The sequence below is a fragment of the Indicator indicator genome, chromosome 4 (assembly GCF_027791375.1).
Source record: "Indicator indicator isolate 239-I01 chromosome 4, UM_Iind_1.1, whole genome shotgun sequence".
NCBI lineage: Eukaryota > Metazoa > Chordata > Aves > Piciformes > Indicatoridae > Indicator > Indicator indicator.
In genome coordinates this window covers 19,437,786-19,455,665 of record NC_072013.1, presented here as the reverse complement: position 1 = coordinate 19,455,665, position 17,880 = coordinate 19,437,786, and the positions used below count along the sequence as shown (strand labels likewise).

General features: G+C 37.8%; 1 protein-coding gene across 1 annotated transcript in view; it reads right to left on the bottom strand.

The window, feature by feature from the left end:
- Window positions 1-14,722, bottom strand: part of PPP4R4 (protein phosphatase 4 regulatory subunit 4) — a 53,231-nt gene extending 38,509 nt beyond the window's left edge. The window contains exons 1-2 of the mRNA XM_054400329.1: window positions 14,633-14,722; window positions 14,095-14,168 (exon numbers count right to left, since the gene is read on the bottom strand). Coding sequence (XP_054256304.1) covers window positions 14,095-14,168; window positions 14,633-14,722 — 164 coding nt within the window. The remainder of the gene's footprint in view (window positions 1-14,094; window positions 14,169-14,632) is intronic.
- Window positions 14,723-17,880: the final 3,158 nt, after the last annotated feature.

The following is a 17,880-nucleotide window of genomic DNA, read 5'->3' as shown; positions in this document are numbered from 1 at the left end:
CTGATGTATCAAGCTGCTTATATTTTTGTCACTGTGCAGGAACAGTCAAAAAAAAAAAGGCTTCCTTCTCAGGAAAAGCTAATATCAAGAATTTTAAAACAGTACTATTTTAGACACACTACAGATATATATAATTACAGATGCCTATCATATTAACTGTTTTATATATTGTAACCAATCTTATGTATTAGAATAAAAATGTATGTTGCACATTCTTCACTCTCAAACACCTTATGAAGACCATAGATACCTGGGCACCATATGTAAAACCTCAAAACTACATTATTATATACATAACTGTCAAGAAGAGAAAGGATTTATAATTGACACAGATGCTCCTTTCTGTTCTTGAGCAAAACAAATGTACTATAATGACACAAAAACTTCATTCTTCCTAATATCATCAGTTTCTGTGAATTTACACGCTAAGTGCTATGAGGAAATATTAAGCTTTTCTCCCTTGCATTTTAAGAAAAGCTTCAAGAATTTAAAAAGTGCCTCAAATGAACACATTTGTCCTCTCAAATACTACCCTAATTCCAATGTCACTGTCTTCTAGAAAATTAGTATTTTCCTTTTCTTTAGATGACTTATAAGACATATTGCATTTTGTATGGTCTTTGGGTTGAATTCATCTTAGTGGCTTTTATTTTCAGTCTAAATTTGAAAAGTAAAAGCAGTCTTTTCACTCTAGATAATGCAATTTCCAAACCCTATGTGGTATAACAAAAATAAACAACAACAACAAAAAAAAGAAGATAGTAGCTGATCTATTTTACTCTCTACCCAGTCCTTATTTGCCAACTCAGAATTTATAATTTTCACTTTCAACAAGATTTGTCATTTCACAGCATGCATTATATGATATAAGAAGTCTTCTGGAAAAGTACAAGGCCTGTAATTTTTCTACACAGAAAAGTGAGAAAAAAAATTATCACAGATGCTAAGCAAATTCTAGAAGTACAGATTACTTCTGCTAGCCTAAGTTTATCTTATAGTCTAATTTAGACACTGGATCTCTTTTCATTCTCCAGTCTTTGTTATATCAGTATTTCATTCCCAGAGTTAGCTATTCATGTCACAAAAGAGATGAACACTTCAAATGATGTAACAAGTACTAAAATCTAATTATTAGTTGTCTTCTATTCATGGGTCTGAAAAGTGTGGAGGCATTATACAAAACAGACTCAAAAGTTGTAACATATCCCATCTTGAATCAATTCTTAGAGGTTTTGGGTTTTTCACACCCTAACTAACCATTGTGGAAGTTGATGAGAACCTTCTGAATTTTGATTTCTGAATCTTTAGAGGTTCTTGATCTACAAAGTACCTGTGTATTTCAACCTCTCCTTTAGAAGATGGACTTGTAAGTCTAAAAAACTTGTCTCTTTTTTCGTACCTTGGCTAGTCTAACAGAAGATGTCACTTGCCTTTATCTTGTTCCATTCTATGAGTCTCTTCAATCATTTATAAAAAACTTAAAATGATATATTAATTCCACTGGGAATTCCTTTGCATACCATTAGGAAAAGTACATCAAGATTAGGAAAGCAACTACTACTCGGGGGGGGGTTGGGGAGTCTCCTTCTCTGGATAATTTGTATTTTCTGGAATAGGCTTATAACTTGCAGCACAACAAAATCAGAGTTGCTGCATCAACCATGGTAACATAGACAAACGGCACATAAAATATAATTTATACTCTATTCTATGATTTTATGAGCTGACAATTCACAGACTGGGACAAAAGAAAAGGCACATGAAAAGACCAATACAGACATTGTAAAGGTTGCTGAGCACGGAATAAACAAAAGCGCAGTGAATTATTGAAAAGCCGCAATAAAAAGATAAAAAAAAAAGAGAGACTGAATGCAAGGGATAAAGCCATTGCTCATAATATTTTTCCCCATATGCAAGAGAAATATATCAAGAGAGACAGAGATTGCAAGTAGATAGATATCATATATACCAATGTAAGCTGAGCTCATGTTTCAATTTCAAAAATAGGGCAGTAAAATTGTGAGCACTGAAAAATACATCTGAAATTTTAGAAACTCATTGAAGCTTTAGCTGTAGAAGAAGTTCTTTTTTTTCTCAACAAAGGAAATCTGTGACCTTCAAACAGTTAACATTAAATTTCTACAAATTATTATACAAATTATTGCTAGTATTACTTTCTCATCAATCGAAGCAACCATAGATGAAATGCAGCTGAGGTAAACATGCAAGTAACTAAAAATTACTTTAATTTCAAGCTAATTCACATTCTGTCAAACAAAGTGCTAGATTCATGTTCACTTTGGAAAGTAGGCTGAAATCCAGTTAATTAAAATGAAGAGTCAGAGTTATGCCTCTCTGAAACAAATGAGATTTGTTCCATTGATGACATACAGCTTGGAGTGGACAGATAATCAAATCAGATAATACAGTCAACATAATAAACGAAGTGATGACACAACTCTTGCAAATTTCCACCTCTTTGGCAAAATAATTTTAAACAGTAGATAAAAATGAGTACTACATATACAGATAATTCATCTGTATTTACGTTCCTGTTAGAAATACTATGAGCACACCATCAGAATCCTCCTGCCTACACAACTAGATTTAAGTAATTATCCTCCAAATAAAGTTCCCTACCCTCAAAATCACTACAATGTGATCTTAAACAGCCTTTTGTTAAACTATTTTTTTCTCACATACTCATATTTCACATTATTTCTAACGGTACAATTATCCCAGAAAGACTGCGACATTCTGCAATGGAAAGAATAAATAAAGCATTTAGCAGTAATTCCACCCACATTTACTAAAATTAGTTCAGAATCATCTCTGGAAGAAAAGTGTATTTCTTTCGTTTGAATGTATGTCAAATATGCTCAACTGAATAGATGCTTCACAGCACGTCATTGCTAACCACCAGAATATCTGCTAGTATCAGTATCCTATGAAAATAAAAATAACACAGAAAAATAACAAGTACAGTAAGTGGCAACCATTGATTCAATAGCATTTGCACAGTGCTTTCCCACCACCCCTTTGGTTTGTTTGTTACTGAAAATGACCAGAATTACCTGATCACTAGAAGGTATGGAACAGTAAGTCTTTAGTGTAAACTCATTGTGGAATATTAATGTATTATATTAATGAATAATACTCTTGTTTGGCATATGATATGGCATCCATGCAAATTCATCTTTATAGGTAGAATTTAACTTAGAAACAGTACACAGTGCTTATAATAACAGCGTTGCTTCAGAGCATCCAGAACTCCAAAGTTTTTTACAAGCATCACAGGGCCAACACAAATCTTTATAGATCACATAAACCATCTCCATTAGTATTCAGTACGTAGTCTCCTGAAGATAATGAGTTTAAGGCAAACCCTCAGTCATACAGACGATGGAAGGGAAAAAAATCAAAACAAAACCAAAAGAAAACCAAACAACAAAACGACAAATCCTTCCTAGTACTTACAGCCTTCACATACAGTGAGTCATGAACTCCTCAAATGACCCAACAAGTACTAAAATCTTAGAATCTTCTTCAACCCATGGGTTACACACTACAGAGCCAAAAGATGTCACTTCCCAATTACTGTTTTTTAAAAAATCATTCTCTTCATTTATGAGGAAGTAAGATGAGGCACTCAAAATTTAAGTACTTAAAGCCTTCAGAATTGGCAATAAATAAGATACAAAGATCTGGATCAATCAATCTACTTTCTAACATCACTTTCAAAGAAGCAGAACGGTTTAAGTGATCAGAGGGCAAGCACAATTATCTGCCCTTAAGGGCTGATTTTTCCGTACCAGTATGCAGCCAGTCTTTTATTACAAACTCATGGTGCAAGTATTCACTTTGTGTGTAACTCAACAGGCAAGCAAGATTCAAAAGAAGTTACAAGTATCCTACGGCATTATGGGGTGGTAAGGAAAAGACGAAATAGACGTACTCTTAGATATGAACCTGTACTAAAGAAGCAGGTTAATTTTAAGCAGTCACCATTCTTTTCTCGACTGATTCGGTGGTTAGCATTTGATGCAGCTGTAAAATGCCCTGAAGACTATATACTAAAATACTTCCATGTTCCAAAATGGCAGATAAATAGGTATCCTAATCCTGAGCTTTCAGATGTGTGATGGTTTAAAACTGTCTTTTAAAATTTTCTTCTCAAAGTTCAAGCAGAGAAAGCGAAAGAATGTAAATAAGTCACTATTGGGTGTAAGAAAGCAAAATAATGATTATTCTAAACACTTCCATTGAAGAGGTAGAAATGTTTAAGAATCTCTACTCAAAACAAAGTTGGGGCAGTCTGAGTCTGACTCGACTTGTTGGGCTGTCTGGCTGCTGCTTCTTTTCTGGCTGAAGATAACACACTGACCTTGACTAGCTAAGTCTAACAGCCTTTCTGCTTCTTGACTCTCTGCCTTCTGCCAGGGGGGCCTGGGGGGATTCCTTCTGGTTTGGGGGAGAGGCCCCTTGGGGGAAGCAAAGGGAGCTTGGTTGTGCTTTTCTGTTGATTGTATATATTTGTAAATGTTGTGAATAGCGTATATTTCTACATATTCATTGCATTTCATTGTAGATTGCAGTTTTGCTTGTAAATACAGCTTTCATTTGATTCCAGACTGAGCTAGCCTGGTTATTGATGGTGTGGGGGGATTTCAGCTCTCACACTGTTACAAGATGAAATTACATAAAGGAGATTAACTGTTTATAACAGAATAGTTTTGGTGCAAGCAGCAATGAGCCAGTGACTCATATTTTGCTATTCAATATGGACATAAATCCTCCTCCTCAAAAAGCTCAGTTACAATATCAGCAGTGAAAATGGCATCTTTTCTGTTTCTCCCTTTAAAGTCAGCATTTCTATCTCCAGACATACACAACAATGTAAGTAAAATTACCATGTAAATATGTATATTCAAGCATTCATCCTCTACATATGTTTAGTCTGTCAGAGACAATACAATAAATTCATATTTTTAAAACACAGTTAACATTTTTAAAGCATTTCTTTGCTGTCCCTAGTCTATCTTTCTCAATATACTCTTGGTAACAGACTATTTCACTAGGAGGTGGGAGTGAGGGGAAGAAAAAGGAAGAAGGGAGACAGGAGAGAGGGGCAAGAAAAGAAAAGGAGTATATACTACTTTGGAATGTCAGACCACAAACTGGTCAGCTGCACTTCTCAGACAGCACAGGCAAACAGTGAATCATCCCATTTTGCAGACAACCCCTTGCAAGCAAAATGTATTACTGAGTACAACAGCACTTCTCCTGCTGTGCAGCTCTGTTTATATCAATAGAGTTATCAATGCTTTGACCCAGCTTGAATTCAACTTTCTTATTCTTCTCCAACTGGTAAACAGAAATGTGTCAGAGTTGCAGGCAGCTTTGAACAACTTCTATTTAATCTCACCATGAAACTGATAGCTCCAGTTCTTAATGCTGCTCTTTGTTGTTGAACAGTAAGTCAGGGACACCTGACAGATGACACCTATTTAAATTGGTTCAGAGTTTTTACTTCAAGAAATGTGGACTCAGAGCTTCTTATTAGGGGAATGATTGACAGTTTGTACATAAAGCTATTCTTATAAGCAACAAAACCTGGGCTACAGGACTTTCTGCTTATACTTTTTCTCATCCTCCTTGATTGCCACAGAAAACCCTATGGCAACTTTTGCAATTTTATTCAAAGTTACAGTGTGTTGCTGTTTAAAAAGAATAAAAACAAATTATATCATTCTGATTTAAGATATATCAGGGAAGGAAAAAAGAAAATTCCTGTAGTTATTTTTTCACAATCATCTGGAATATCAAATTTTTTAAAACCATGAGAAAAATTATTTAGGAAAAAATGTCTGTATTGATCTATTTGCAAAGCCAGAAGAATTGTCTGAAACTAAAGTATTATTGAAAACTACATGAGGATAAAAAGAACAGATAAATTACTTCTTTTTCCCAATAAGAAAGAATGAGGAAATATGTTGTTTGAGGTCACCTTTTCTTCATCATTATACATTATTCTGACTTGGAGATGCTGGTCACCTTTATAAAAGCTTATAGAAAATGCAAATATTAAAAAAAAATCTGAAGACCTAAAAATACTCTCCTTAAGTAGATAAAGTAAAAAAGGGGAAAAAAACCAACAAAAAACAACAACAAAAAGACAAACACCAAGACCTCTTAGTTAACTGTATTTATCTTGGATTCATATACAATTACAATGATTCAATTCCATTTATGTCAGTTCATCTCCCCCTGCTTACACGTAGCCTGAATCTGACTTTCTTATGCTGTAGCTAATTTAAGAACAGTGGAAGAGCAGGAAAGTAGGAATTACAGAGAAACACTGGGACTAAAGTCACACCGTAACATATTTCTGTAAACAAAGTGTGTGTGATTTTGGAATTATACACAATTTTGGAATATATAAATTATATATTTAGACTAAGAATTATTGTCTATCTCTGGAGTCTGTTAGGAAAGGGGTAGATATCTAAAATCCATAATTATGTAAGGGGTAGGTAGATGGGCAGGATGTTAACTATTGTCAAGAAAGCATCCCAATTCCCTTCAGTCCTGCTGTAAATTGATACAACTGACAACGAATGACTCAGCTAATCTGCACAACAGCTAAACACATTCTCAGAACTTACAGTCACACAACACAGAATAAAGAAAATTGCTCCTCAAACAACCGCTACCAAGATACCGAGGAATATATCCACCGTCTGGTATTTTTATTCCTCAACATTAACCCCTTGTAGGGTAAAGCTCTGCAAAAGGAAACATGCAGAAACATTCATTTGAACGCAAAAGAAACTAAAAGGTAGGGCCTAAACAAGAATACCTGCATCATCAAGAGTCCCTTCAAATAAGAATATGGATATGAAACATCTGGTACATTTTCCTGCCTGTGTAAAAGTATAAGCCAGAGGCAATAAAGCATACATCAGATAGATATACCTAAAAGATCTAGCAGAAGTTTCCAAGTGGTTGTCTGTTTTCATCCTATTATGACTCATCAAGCAGAAAGGCATTGCTCTTCCCCAGACATTAACATTCCGTCTGAAAGATTCCATATTGTTCAAAACTGTCTCCAGCAAGGTTTTTCACCAAGAAACGAGCAACTTCAAGAAATGCAGTGACTGTAAGTCACATAAAACTAGTTTTAACAGATTGAGGCATAAGACTGTGAAAACCCTTACTTGCAAAGCCTGCAAAGGATACTATTGTTGTTCAGACTGGAACTATACATCAGGCAGGAGAAGAAATCAAGATGTAAGAATGCCAGTGACATCTTAATTCTCTAAGTGTGAGATCAAGAACAACTCAGTTTTACAGCATTCCCACCACTATCAATCCAAATTAAAAGAAGCTTGCTACTTTTGCATCACTAGCCTACTTTTAAAAATCCTTCCCTGAGGGCATAATTTTGTCTTTGGCTAGAGATGTCACTTGTGGCAATCTGTTTCGGAATCTGAAGTGACCTTCTTTTTCAGGCACAAAGTCCTGTAACTGTGAATTACTAGCTATTATAGTTATTATTTAGCTGTAACATAGGGGTTTCCAAACTATATCAATAGAAATCCTCACTACAGAAATCACTTCAAATGCCCCTATCAAAGCATTCAAACTTCTCAAAGAATAATGCAGACATCCTTGAATTACTTAGCCTCAAAAACTGTCTGCACTCCTATTCTGTTTTTCCAATGCAAAAATTTCTTAAGTAATGCAATAATTCTGCTTTCTTTCCTGTGACATAAAGCTTTGGGTTCTGAGACTTGACAAAGACCCAGTGTAATTTTACCACAGTGTTGGCATTTAGACTACCAGCTGGTGGAAAAAAAGATAAAAACATTAATATTACTAAAGTTAACTCAGAAAACAGCTACATAAAACAGTTCAGCAAGTATATGCCAGAGAACAGGATTAATTTTAAATCTCAGTGTAGCTATTTATCTCATTTCAATTTATTCCTGTCCTAGCATATCAGCTGAGGCACAGACATAGGCCCAAGCCTGCAGTCCCAGTTCCTCAGTCCTAGTTCTTGAAGTCCTTAAATCAGTAGCAGAAAAAAAATGATACTGAAATGCCTACTACTGATTTTAGGGGAAGAATAACTGAACCAGTACTACCTACTACTGCTTCTCTCTGGCAGCAAAAATGGAGTCAGTGCAGGGCTTTGGAGGCATCACACCATGACATTTGAAGGTCCCCTATGCCTACAACAAAGTAGTCCTCAAAACACCAGAATAATAATTATATCACAGGGCACCATCCTGTGAAAATTGTTCTCAGTTGCCATAAATGGATAGCTTGACCTACTCTTAGAAGAGTTTGTACCATTGATATACTCTAACACAAAACATTGCATTTTCCCCTGTGGTTTACACTGGATTCATCTCCAGATCATAGAATAGAATCATAGAATCATAGAATCATAGAATCATAGAATCAAGAAGGTTGGAAGAGACCTCAAAGATCATCGAGTCCAACCTGTCACCCTAAACCTCATGACTATCTAAACCATGGCACCAAGTGCCACGTCCAATCCCCTCTTGAACACCTCCAGGGATGGGGACTCCACCACCTCCCTGGGCAACCCATTCCAATGGCCAACCACTCTCTCTGTGAAGAACTTTCTCCTCACCTCCAGCCTAAACCTCCCCTGGCGCAGCTTGAGACTGTGTCCTCTTGTTCTGGTGCTGGTTGCCTGGGAGAAGAGACCAAACCCCTCCTGGCTACAACCCCCCTTCAGATCCTGACATAAGCTAGTGTATACTACTAACTCTGGCCAAATCAGGCAAAGGATACAAACATAAATAAGTAATGTTGAACAAGCATGAGGATAAAAGCTCTTTAAAAGTACCAAAATTTTGTTATAAACACTTGGAGCTTTCTAAGGAAGGTGTTATAAAGGAGAATTATTATCCTTACACATCAATTACGTGCCATCTCAAAATGAACCATGAAAGTTATTCATTAAATGTCAGTGCTCATCTGAAAAAAAACAAAAACAAAAACAAAAACAAAAACAAAACAAACCCCTGGTTTCCTCCTGGGCAACATGCTATTCCTGCTTGGGATCTGTCATGTAGAAAGAAAGAAACATAGTAAATATTTAGCATGACTTTCCTATGTTGATCTTATCCAAGACAGCATGATAAGCTTTTCCCAGGTCAACAGAACAATTTTTACACGTTAAGAAAACTCACAATCCTTTGAATTGTGTTTACTATTGAAAAAGACATTCAAAGAGCTACCTAGTTTCTCCTTGTTATGCCACAAAGATACTCTGAAACACCACTAACACCTCCAGAGAAAAATCTGACCATGCATTAGGAAGAGCTATCACCTGTATCACACATTTCAGCTCTCATGATGACTTCCAGAAGTCCATTTAATGTCTAGGGGATAATGAAATACAATACAGCTGATACTTTATATTCTCTGATCATTTCAACCAGTATTTGACTTCACAAATTCAACATATAGATTCAATACTAGCTCCTAAAGGGCAGGTGTCAACAAGACAGGGCCAGACACTGGTGCCCAGTGATGGGACATGGGGCAATAGGCACAAACTAGAATACAGGAAGTTCCACCTAAACATAAGGAAAAATTTTTTTACTGTGAGGGTGACAGAGCACTGGGACAGGTCCAGAGAGGTTGTAGTCTCTTTCCCTGTTGACTTTCAAAACCCAGCTGGATGTATTCCTGTGGCAACCCAATCTAGGCAAGCCTGCTTTAGTAGGGGCTTGGACTATGTGATCTTCAGAGGTCCCTTCCAAACCTTGTCATTCTGTGATTTTGTAACCTGAACTCAATGTGTTCTGCTATCGATGGGAAAGTGATCTGCCAGCTGTGGCTTCTTTTCTGTTCATGCTCCCACTCACAGTAGCACAGACAGTCACACAGATTTTGTTGGAAACATGGCAGAATTAGCGCTAGCACACAAAATTTATCTGTAATCCAATCACATAAGGAAAGGATATAAGAGCTACTCTTTCTGATATATGAAGAGCTTCATTATTACCTTGCCTCTGAAACTATACACCAGGAAACCTTTGCTTCATGAAAATGAACCATCCAAACATACTGCTAAGTCTCAAAGCCACTTCACTCACTCATGTGTGCTGTTCCCATGATGCTACCCAATCTCTTGTACTGGCACAGAGGTTTTTTCAGGTGCATGAAGTCCTGGATTAGACAGTTGGTCTGATTTAAAATTAAATATTATTTTCATGGTTTGCCTCAGATAACTTCCCCAATGGGTTGCGCAGGCATAACAGCCAATACAGAATACAAGCTTGAACAGGGAGAGGACTGGCATTGCCATATTTCTTAGGCCAACCAAACTGAAATGAAAATATTTTTCTCTCTCTCCTCTTTCCCCATTCTTTTTGTTTCTTAGAGAGATATATTAACTCTAATCTGCATGTTTACAATTCCCCAGCTGTAGTACTAGCATGAACAGAAGTATTTGCAAAAATCCAAATTTTAATAGAAGTATGTGACTTAGCATCATTTCAGGCTATGGATACACTTTTCAGTTTGAAGTGAAAGAATCAATTTTGTATACATTAATTTATTTGCATAACAGAGTCAAGGTCAAATAACTAATTTATCTGGCCAAAATAAATGAATCAAGAATGAAACTTTTACAGTATTTAAGCTGTGACTTAAAAGAGGGGAAGGGAAGGGGAGGGAAAGAAGCAATACTTTTTATGTCAGTATTTACAGCTTGCCAGTATAGTTAGAAGAATTATTTTCTAATGTGCTTAGTACTGTGTATGCATGAGGACCATAAATTCAGAAGGTCTATAACCAGAATACAGTAATCAATTCTTATGAAACAAACAGAAATAAAAGGGACCTAAAGTTTTTATCAGAAAATTAGCTCCTAACAGTTACAGTTAAATAAAAGTTTTCATTTAAATTCAAAGGCAAGCTGCCTGCACCTATAGCGAAAACAAAATCTCCAAAATAAACATGATTAAGACTAAAAACTAGAAGAGGAATTTTTAAAAAATCTTTTAAATAGTAGTAGTGGGTTTGACACCTGCATTAACAACAAATATTGTATAAAAGATGTTTAGAATTTGAAATACCCTAGCTAATCAAAGGTGGCTACAATGAAGTATAACTTTTGTTTCATGGGGTTTTTTTCACATACACTAACTTTATAGACATTGAATTGTTTCCAATCTAGATAAAGTATCTTTTGTGTCTGCAAAAACTGTGCTAAATGTTTTGGAGAATGATTGTGTGGTTTTCTATCGTGAGAGATAGGATCACTCCAAAACCCAGGTACAGTATGGTCCCAAACGGGTAACTAATTCAGTCTTCCATTATTACCCTGATTTTGAGTATGACAGGTATGTTAAGGCCTGAAAGTTTTAACACTAAAGAGGCACAAATAAACAAGAAGGAGCTGAATACAAAATAATATAGCACACACAACAATGTAAAAACTTCTAAGGAAGTCCATCAGAAAAGTCTCAGAAAAGAAAGCATGCTAGTGTGCATGCCAGTAAGCATCCTTGTATCCAAACCAGATTCACATCAGGCAAAGAATACATATTTTGCTACTGGCTGCATACCATAAAAGAGCAAGCTCCACTGAGACAAATAAAAAAAATACAGTAACATCAAACATCAGCAAACACAGACACTATAGGCAAAAGTTTGTAGCAGGGATAAAAATCACTGATCTGTTTATTGCCATGGTCCTGCTAGAGGTCACAATGTCCTGAAGTGGAATGCAAACTATTCAGTCACTTTCATGCAACGTTTGGCCTCTTATACTTAATCTGATGGTTTTATGGTAAACTATCAGCCCTGAAACCAACATAGTTGGGATGCACACAGCAATTTTGTTATTCCTGTTCTTCTGCTTGGCCAGCAACATCCAAAATACAGTCTCAGTTAGAAAGTCCCAAGCACTCAGACTGAAGCTCTGAAACATAGATCCTAGACACTCCCCCTCCAGGTACCTAAATCCATGGCAAACTCATAAACAATCCTGACAACCTGGTCTAAAGAAGCCCAGTTCCTCATGAAGAATGAAGGTTAATTGAGATTACAACAAATGACAGTCCAATTTGCTACTGCATTCTTACTAAATTAGAACTTGCTTACTCTAATGGCAGAATGTTACCTAATTAAAACTGAGTACTCGGGCCAATAATGATCTAAAGCTGAAGTTCACCCAGTGTTTACGTCTACTAAAGTGACTGGCCAGCAGGAGAGCTTTTGCTTGCACAACTGTTTCTATATCCACGTAATGAAACAAATCAGGTTGATTTAGCTGAAAACTAAAAAGATAAAAACAATCAGCTTTGGCTAGATCATCTTGTCAATCTGCATTACATAGTTATCTCGATGACAGTACTGGCAGAAAAGGGGAGACTGAAAGCATAGTCATCCCCTAAAAATAGGAATTATATATACTTGTTAGGATTACCAAAATTGAAATTAGCATGGGAAAGGGGAAACTGAAAAGAGGAAGAAAGAGGGAAGAAGAGGGGAGAAGAGGGGTGAGGAAGGGAGAAGAGGGGAGACAACCTGAAGGACAGCAAATAATGCATAACTTTGTATATTGTATAAAGGATACTACCTATGTTACAGGCAGCTTTTTAACTCTGTTTGCTTATAATCCACTCAGGGAACGCAATGCACTATGGAATAGCAAAAGCTTCCAGTAAATTATTGTATTAACGTAAGTAGACAATCCCAGCAAGTGACTGCCTCACAAAAAGCTTATTAAGCAGCAATGAAGCTACCTTTCAACAATGAGGACAATGTAGAGTCAAAAATGAAAACTTCATCAAAAGATAAATAATATTATCTCCCCAGAAAAGCTCTTCAAGTAGAGTGAAAGCAGATGAAAATGTCAGGAGAAGTTCAAGGCCAAGCTGAAAAGCAATTAGTAAAGTGAAAGAGATTAAGTGGACCCTTTTAACCTTTAACAAGGCAATGATCCACTGAAGACATACTGCTGGAAACATGATCTTGGGGAACTGGAAAAGAAATGAGCTGCCACGCAGGGAAAGAAAAAAAGAATTAAAATGCAGCTATGCCAACTGCTGTGAGATAAGAATCAATGCATCCTTTTCTGTGATATTCACCACATGCAAACTGTTTCCTCTGAATTTCCCTAGACAACAGACTGCTTCCATTACAGGAACTATTAGCAAAGCAAGTTTAAAAATCCACTATTTATTGAAGTTTAGCATTAAAAAAAAAATACCCTCAGTATCAAAAGTAGCACCAGTAGACAGAAACGCTTACCTAAAAATAATGCCATATGCCCAAAAAAAGGGAAAATTAAGGCACTGAATATATCTACTCTAAACAGGCACAGACTAGAGGAGCACTTAAAATAGCAGAATAAGCCAAGTGAGAGGGAGATGCAGCTGGTTCTTCAGTTACTAGATATTGTTTAAAAATGCATATTCAAATCAAAATTCCTCAGAACATTTGTATTCTCAAAGATGATTTTCACAGTTGTTGAAAGATCTGTATTTTAAATTACCAAAATTTAAGTTATTCAAGTAGCTGCACGTAAATACTTTAAAGAAGCAGATAAAATGAAAAGGCAGAAAATGGGCAAGTATTAATACAGCATCTTCTACAGCATTTCCCAAGGACTGTAAAACTAATCTCTCAGGTTTTCTCTTCTGAAAGCCCAGATGTATACAGTATGTCCCTGACAGCTCTGTTATCAGCCAAGGGTTACTGCTCAAGCTTTAGACTGAATATTAAGTTATTAATGTTAGCACTCAGGTAATCTTGCAAGATCAACTATAGGAGAAAAGAAGATGAAGTACAAGTCGGTGAGAGCCAGATCACAAGCTTGAAAAATAAATATGCATGTACTTAGGCATCCTATTTCATGCATTAAAAAAAAATTACAGTACCTATTTTTATCTTGACTGTACTTTTAACGTAGCAGAAAGTTAAAAAAAAAACTACTATTTGAAAGACATAAAACAAATGGAGTGAATAGTAAAGCACTACAAAAGCTGAATGTGAGCATCATGGTCAGGCAATGTTTCACAGTAGTATTTTAGGAAATACCTGAGCAGATAAACAGCCCTTTCAATATCACTGAGCTCTTCATCAACAGTCAATCTTTCTATTTCTTCTGGCGTCTGTCAAGTGTGAAATAGAGATTGTGAGTTTACAATGCCTTACTATTTCATCATATTAATCTTCTTAAAGCAACCCCTTCCTCCCCACATAGCAAGGGATAGTTCCATGAGTAATTTGGATTTAATCCCTGAAATCCCTAGCCAACATTTCAAATTCAATCAAATAAATCTTTTACTAGGAAAAGATGGGATGTCATAGAAGTAGAGATTCATGTCAGGCATTATCAATTACTCAAAGTTTGGTTGGTTGGTTGGTTTTTTTCCTATCTTAATATTCCTATATGGAAAATGTTAAATCCTTGCTATACAGAATTCCAGTTTATTTCAAAATGCCTGAGAACAATTTTTAGTATCCTGGTGCTTTAAAAAAAAAGCAAACCTGTTTATTCCGTTAGCCGTGCATAAATGAAATAGACACAATTCCAAAAGGATTTTAAACCATCGTTCTATTTTGCAGCATATACCTTCAGGCTCCTGCGTACTGGCCTTTCTATAATAGTTAGTTCCTGCAGGTCTTCTATGTAGCCAAATAAATTGCTTTGACTAAAATCCATTTTGGAGAAGAAAATTATTGGATGCATGTAACAACTACAGCCTTTGGCAACCGATGCTTTCCCCCGAGTCTCACATCGCACGGAAGGAGGCAGGAGCGGCACCGCGCAGCGCCCGCTCTGAGCGCGCTCGCCGCCAGCAGACTCGCCTCAGCGCGCACACTGCGGCAGCGGCCGCTCGCCGCCGCTGGCCCCCGACGAGCCTCCTGAAGGGAAACTTTCTCCGGTTGGCCCGGGCAGGTAAGGAGCGGGGATGGTAACTCGTCGTGGGAGCAGTTTCCAGCCAAGTTTCCCCTCTTTGCGGGCCGCCCCTGCCCGCAGAGCCGTAGGCAGGGGACCAAGCTGTCCCTGGGCGCGCGAAGGGGACCGCTGAACCTATCCGCTCAGTGCCCGTGCCGCGGAGCTGCTCCTCAGCGACGGGGCAGAGCGCGAAATGGTGCATCACCCAGTCGCGGTGCCCGGGTGCCGCCTCTGCCCTCCCACCCCGAGAGGAGGGACGGTCGCTGTGGTGCAGTGACGGTCCCCGCCCCCGTCCCGCTCCCGCGGCGCGGCCCCCTAAGCGCCCTCGTCAGCAGAGCGGGGGCGCGCGGCATGGGCACCCGGGTCGGGCCGGGGCAGCTTCGCGGCTCGCAAGGCGCTGGCCCCCGCGGAGTGGCCGCCCCAGCACCGCTGTGCCGGTCGCCCGGGCAACGCGGCGCTACAGCGGCCTCCGCGGGGCAAAACGCTGCCCGTGCGCGGCAACATCCGAGCGAGCGCCCGGGGAGAGCCCCCTCCTCACGGCCGTTACCCACGCGCGGGACCTCGCTCCCCGGCGTGTTGCTCACCGCCTCCTACAACCCAGCCTGCCCCGCCGAGCGCTCTCCGCTCTGCTGTGGCTGCCCGAGGGCTCTTTTCCACAGCTGTGGCCTCCATGGGCTTTCCTTCTCATAGCTACAGCCTCCCTGAAGCACCTCTTCCACTACTGCGGCCTCCCCCGTGGAGCTGCTGGTCCACTCAGCTCGGGTAGCGAGCACCACCTCACCAGTGTGCTGACCTACTATCACAGCTATTTCAAAGCAGAATCACACAGAAGAAAGCAATAAATATGTAAATGGAAATTCCAAAGACGGTTTCTCCCCGATTGACGTTTTTATATTACTAACAAAAAAAAGAAGAAACACACACACCCCCCCAAAAAAAAAAAAAAAAAAAAAAAAAAAAAAAAAAAAAAACAACCAAACTTAGAAAACACTATCTTTCAAGTCCCTGGCAGTGAACTGTGACTGTATACCAAAGGCATGACTTCCACCTTTTAGTCTTTTCCCTGACTCAGGTCACATTACTCATGCACACTTACAGCAGGACAGATTTCCATATGAATACTCTGCCTGATACATGCAATTAGGCATTGGATACTGTAGGATTTATTATTCTGTCTCACAAATAGCATGTTGAATGTACAAGTGAGAGTATTTATTTCAAAATAAAGGTATGGCATTTTAAAATACCCCTGACTGGTGGACAAATAAATGTGGAAAATGTTATCTTTAAAAAAAAAAAATAGCAAGCTTCTTTTAGGGTGAGTTAGACATTCAAAATGCATGCAGAACAAGAATCAACACATGCAGCTGTACCTAGCATTTACGCGGCTAAGTAATTCTTCAGGCCTTAAGTCAGTGGTCTTTTCAATGATTACATGGAACACAACTAAACAATCACACCCTCACCAGGAGGTAAAAATGCCTGTAAATATTTTACAAGGCCTTCTTTGAGTGGATACAATATTATCTCTTCCCAAAGCGTGGTCTTATAGAATGTGTCTTTTGTTTTAATCTTTTCATCACATTTCACTGTAACTGTGAATTACCCTCATGGCCCAACATGTTTTGTTGGTTAAGTGTACAAATAATTCCAGAATTTGTAAGGATTAGATAACATGATGTAGTATATTGCTCAGAATTTTATTAACTTTTATTTATAGTTGGTAAGTACCTCAGTCTTTATTTAGGAAAAAATAAATGTGGTCCTTTGTCTATTACTTCTCTGTGTAGCATGCCAAATGTTGTGCTCAGTTAAACTAGTAAAATAATTAAAAATGAAAGCATCTCCAGTATTTTCCAATGTACAACAGAATTGCTAGTAGAAAATTCTAATCTATTTTGAGTATCTCCTTTGCATTATCCTTTTAACCAGGGTACATCATCAGATAGTTAATATGATAGCCACAATTGAACCTAGGCTCTCAGAGTAGTTAACTACCTCCAGTTTTGTAAAATGTTATTTTCTCCAATTTTGGAATTCTGACATTAAGGCTTTGCAAGTTCTTTCACAGCCGATTTGTGGTTATTTCAGCTTGCAAACAGTTCTCAGGAATGTCGAAGATCTTAAGAGACCAAAGACATTTTCTTTGGTGTGCTTTGAATTAGGAACTCAATGCAGTTTTCAAATCAGGTATTTCAGAACTCACTTTTAAATACTGAAAAATGTGGACTTTAGGTTTATGTTTTACATAAATTTTATAAACCACTGGAGAAGTGGGGGTTCTTAGAAATATGTAAACAACTCCCTTAATGCCTTTAAAAATCTGTCCTTATAACTGAGTCTGGGAAGCACTGTGCAATCACAACCACCATAAGCTTTAAAATCAGTGAGATCTATAAATATCATAGAAATGTGAAAAGCAGGATAAAAATAAGAATTTTTTTCTCTCCTGTAAATTGAATACTGGATTAGAACAAAGACCACAGTAGGGATTAGCTTGCCCAGATTCAATATAAACATATCTCCTTTTCACCCATATATTTGCCAAATAGAAAGGGGGTGGAGGGAAGGAAACTTGCATATTTTGTTTCAAAACTACATATATAAAAAATTAATCATCTCAGATAGTATATCTGCAGGCATATTCGCCCCAAGTGGTCTGTCATTCTCATCTGTGATGAAAGTCACACATGACTTCCCTTTCACTGCTAGTGCCTTCAGTTCCTCCCTTTTCCACTACTCTCCTCCCACATAAAGACTTACTTTCGACTTCATTCTAACCTTGTCATAGCTCTTGTAATAGAATGAAGAACTATTTCATACTGCTTTTATGCAATCCAGAGTGAACTGGAACTTGTATTTTAACACAGTCCTTCATTGAGTGACACAACTTGGGAGCATCTGGGAAAAGGCATTCATAA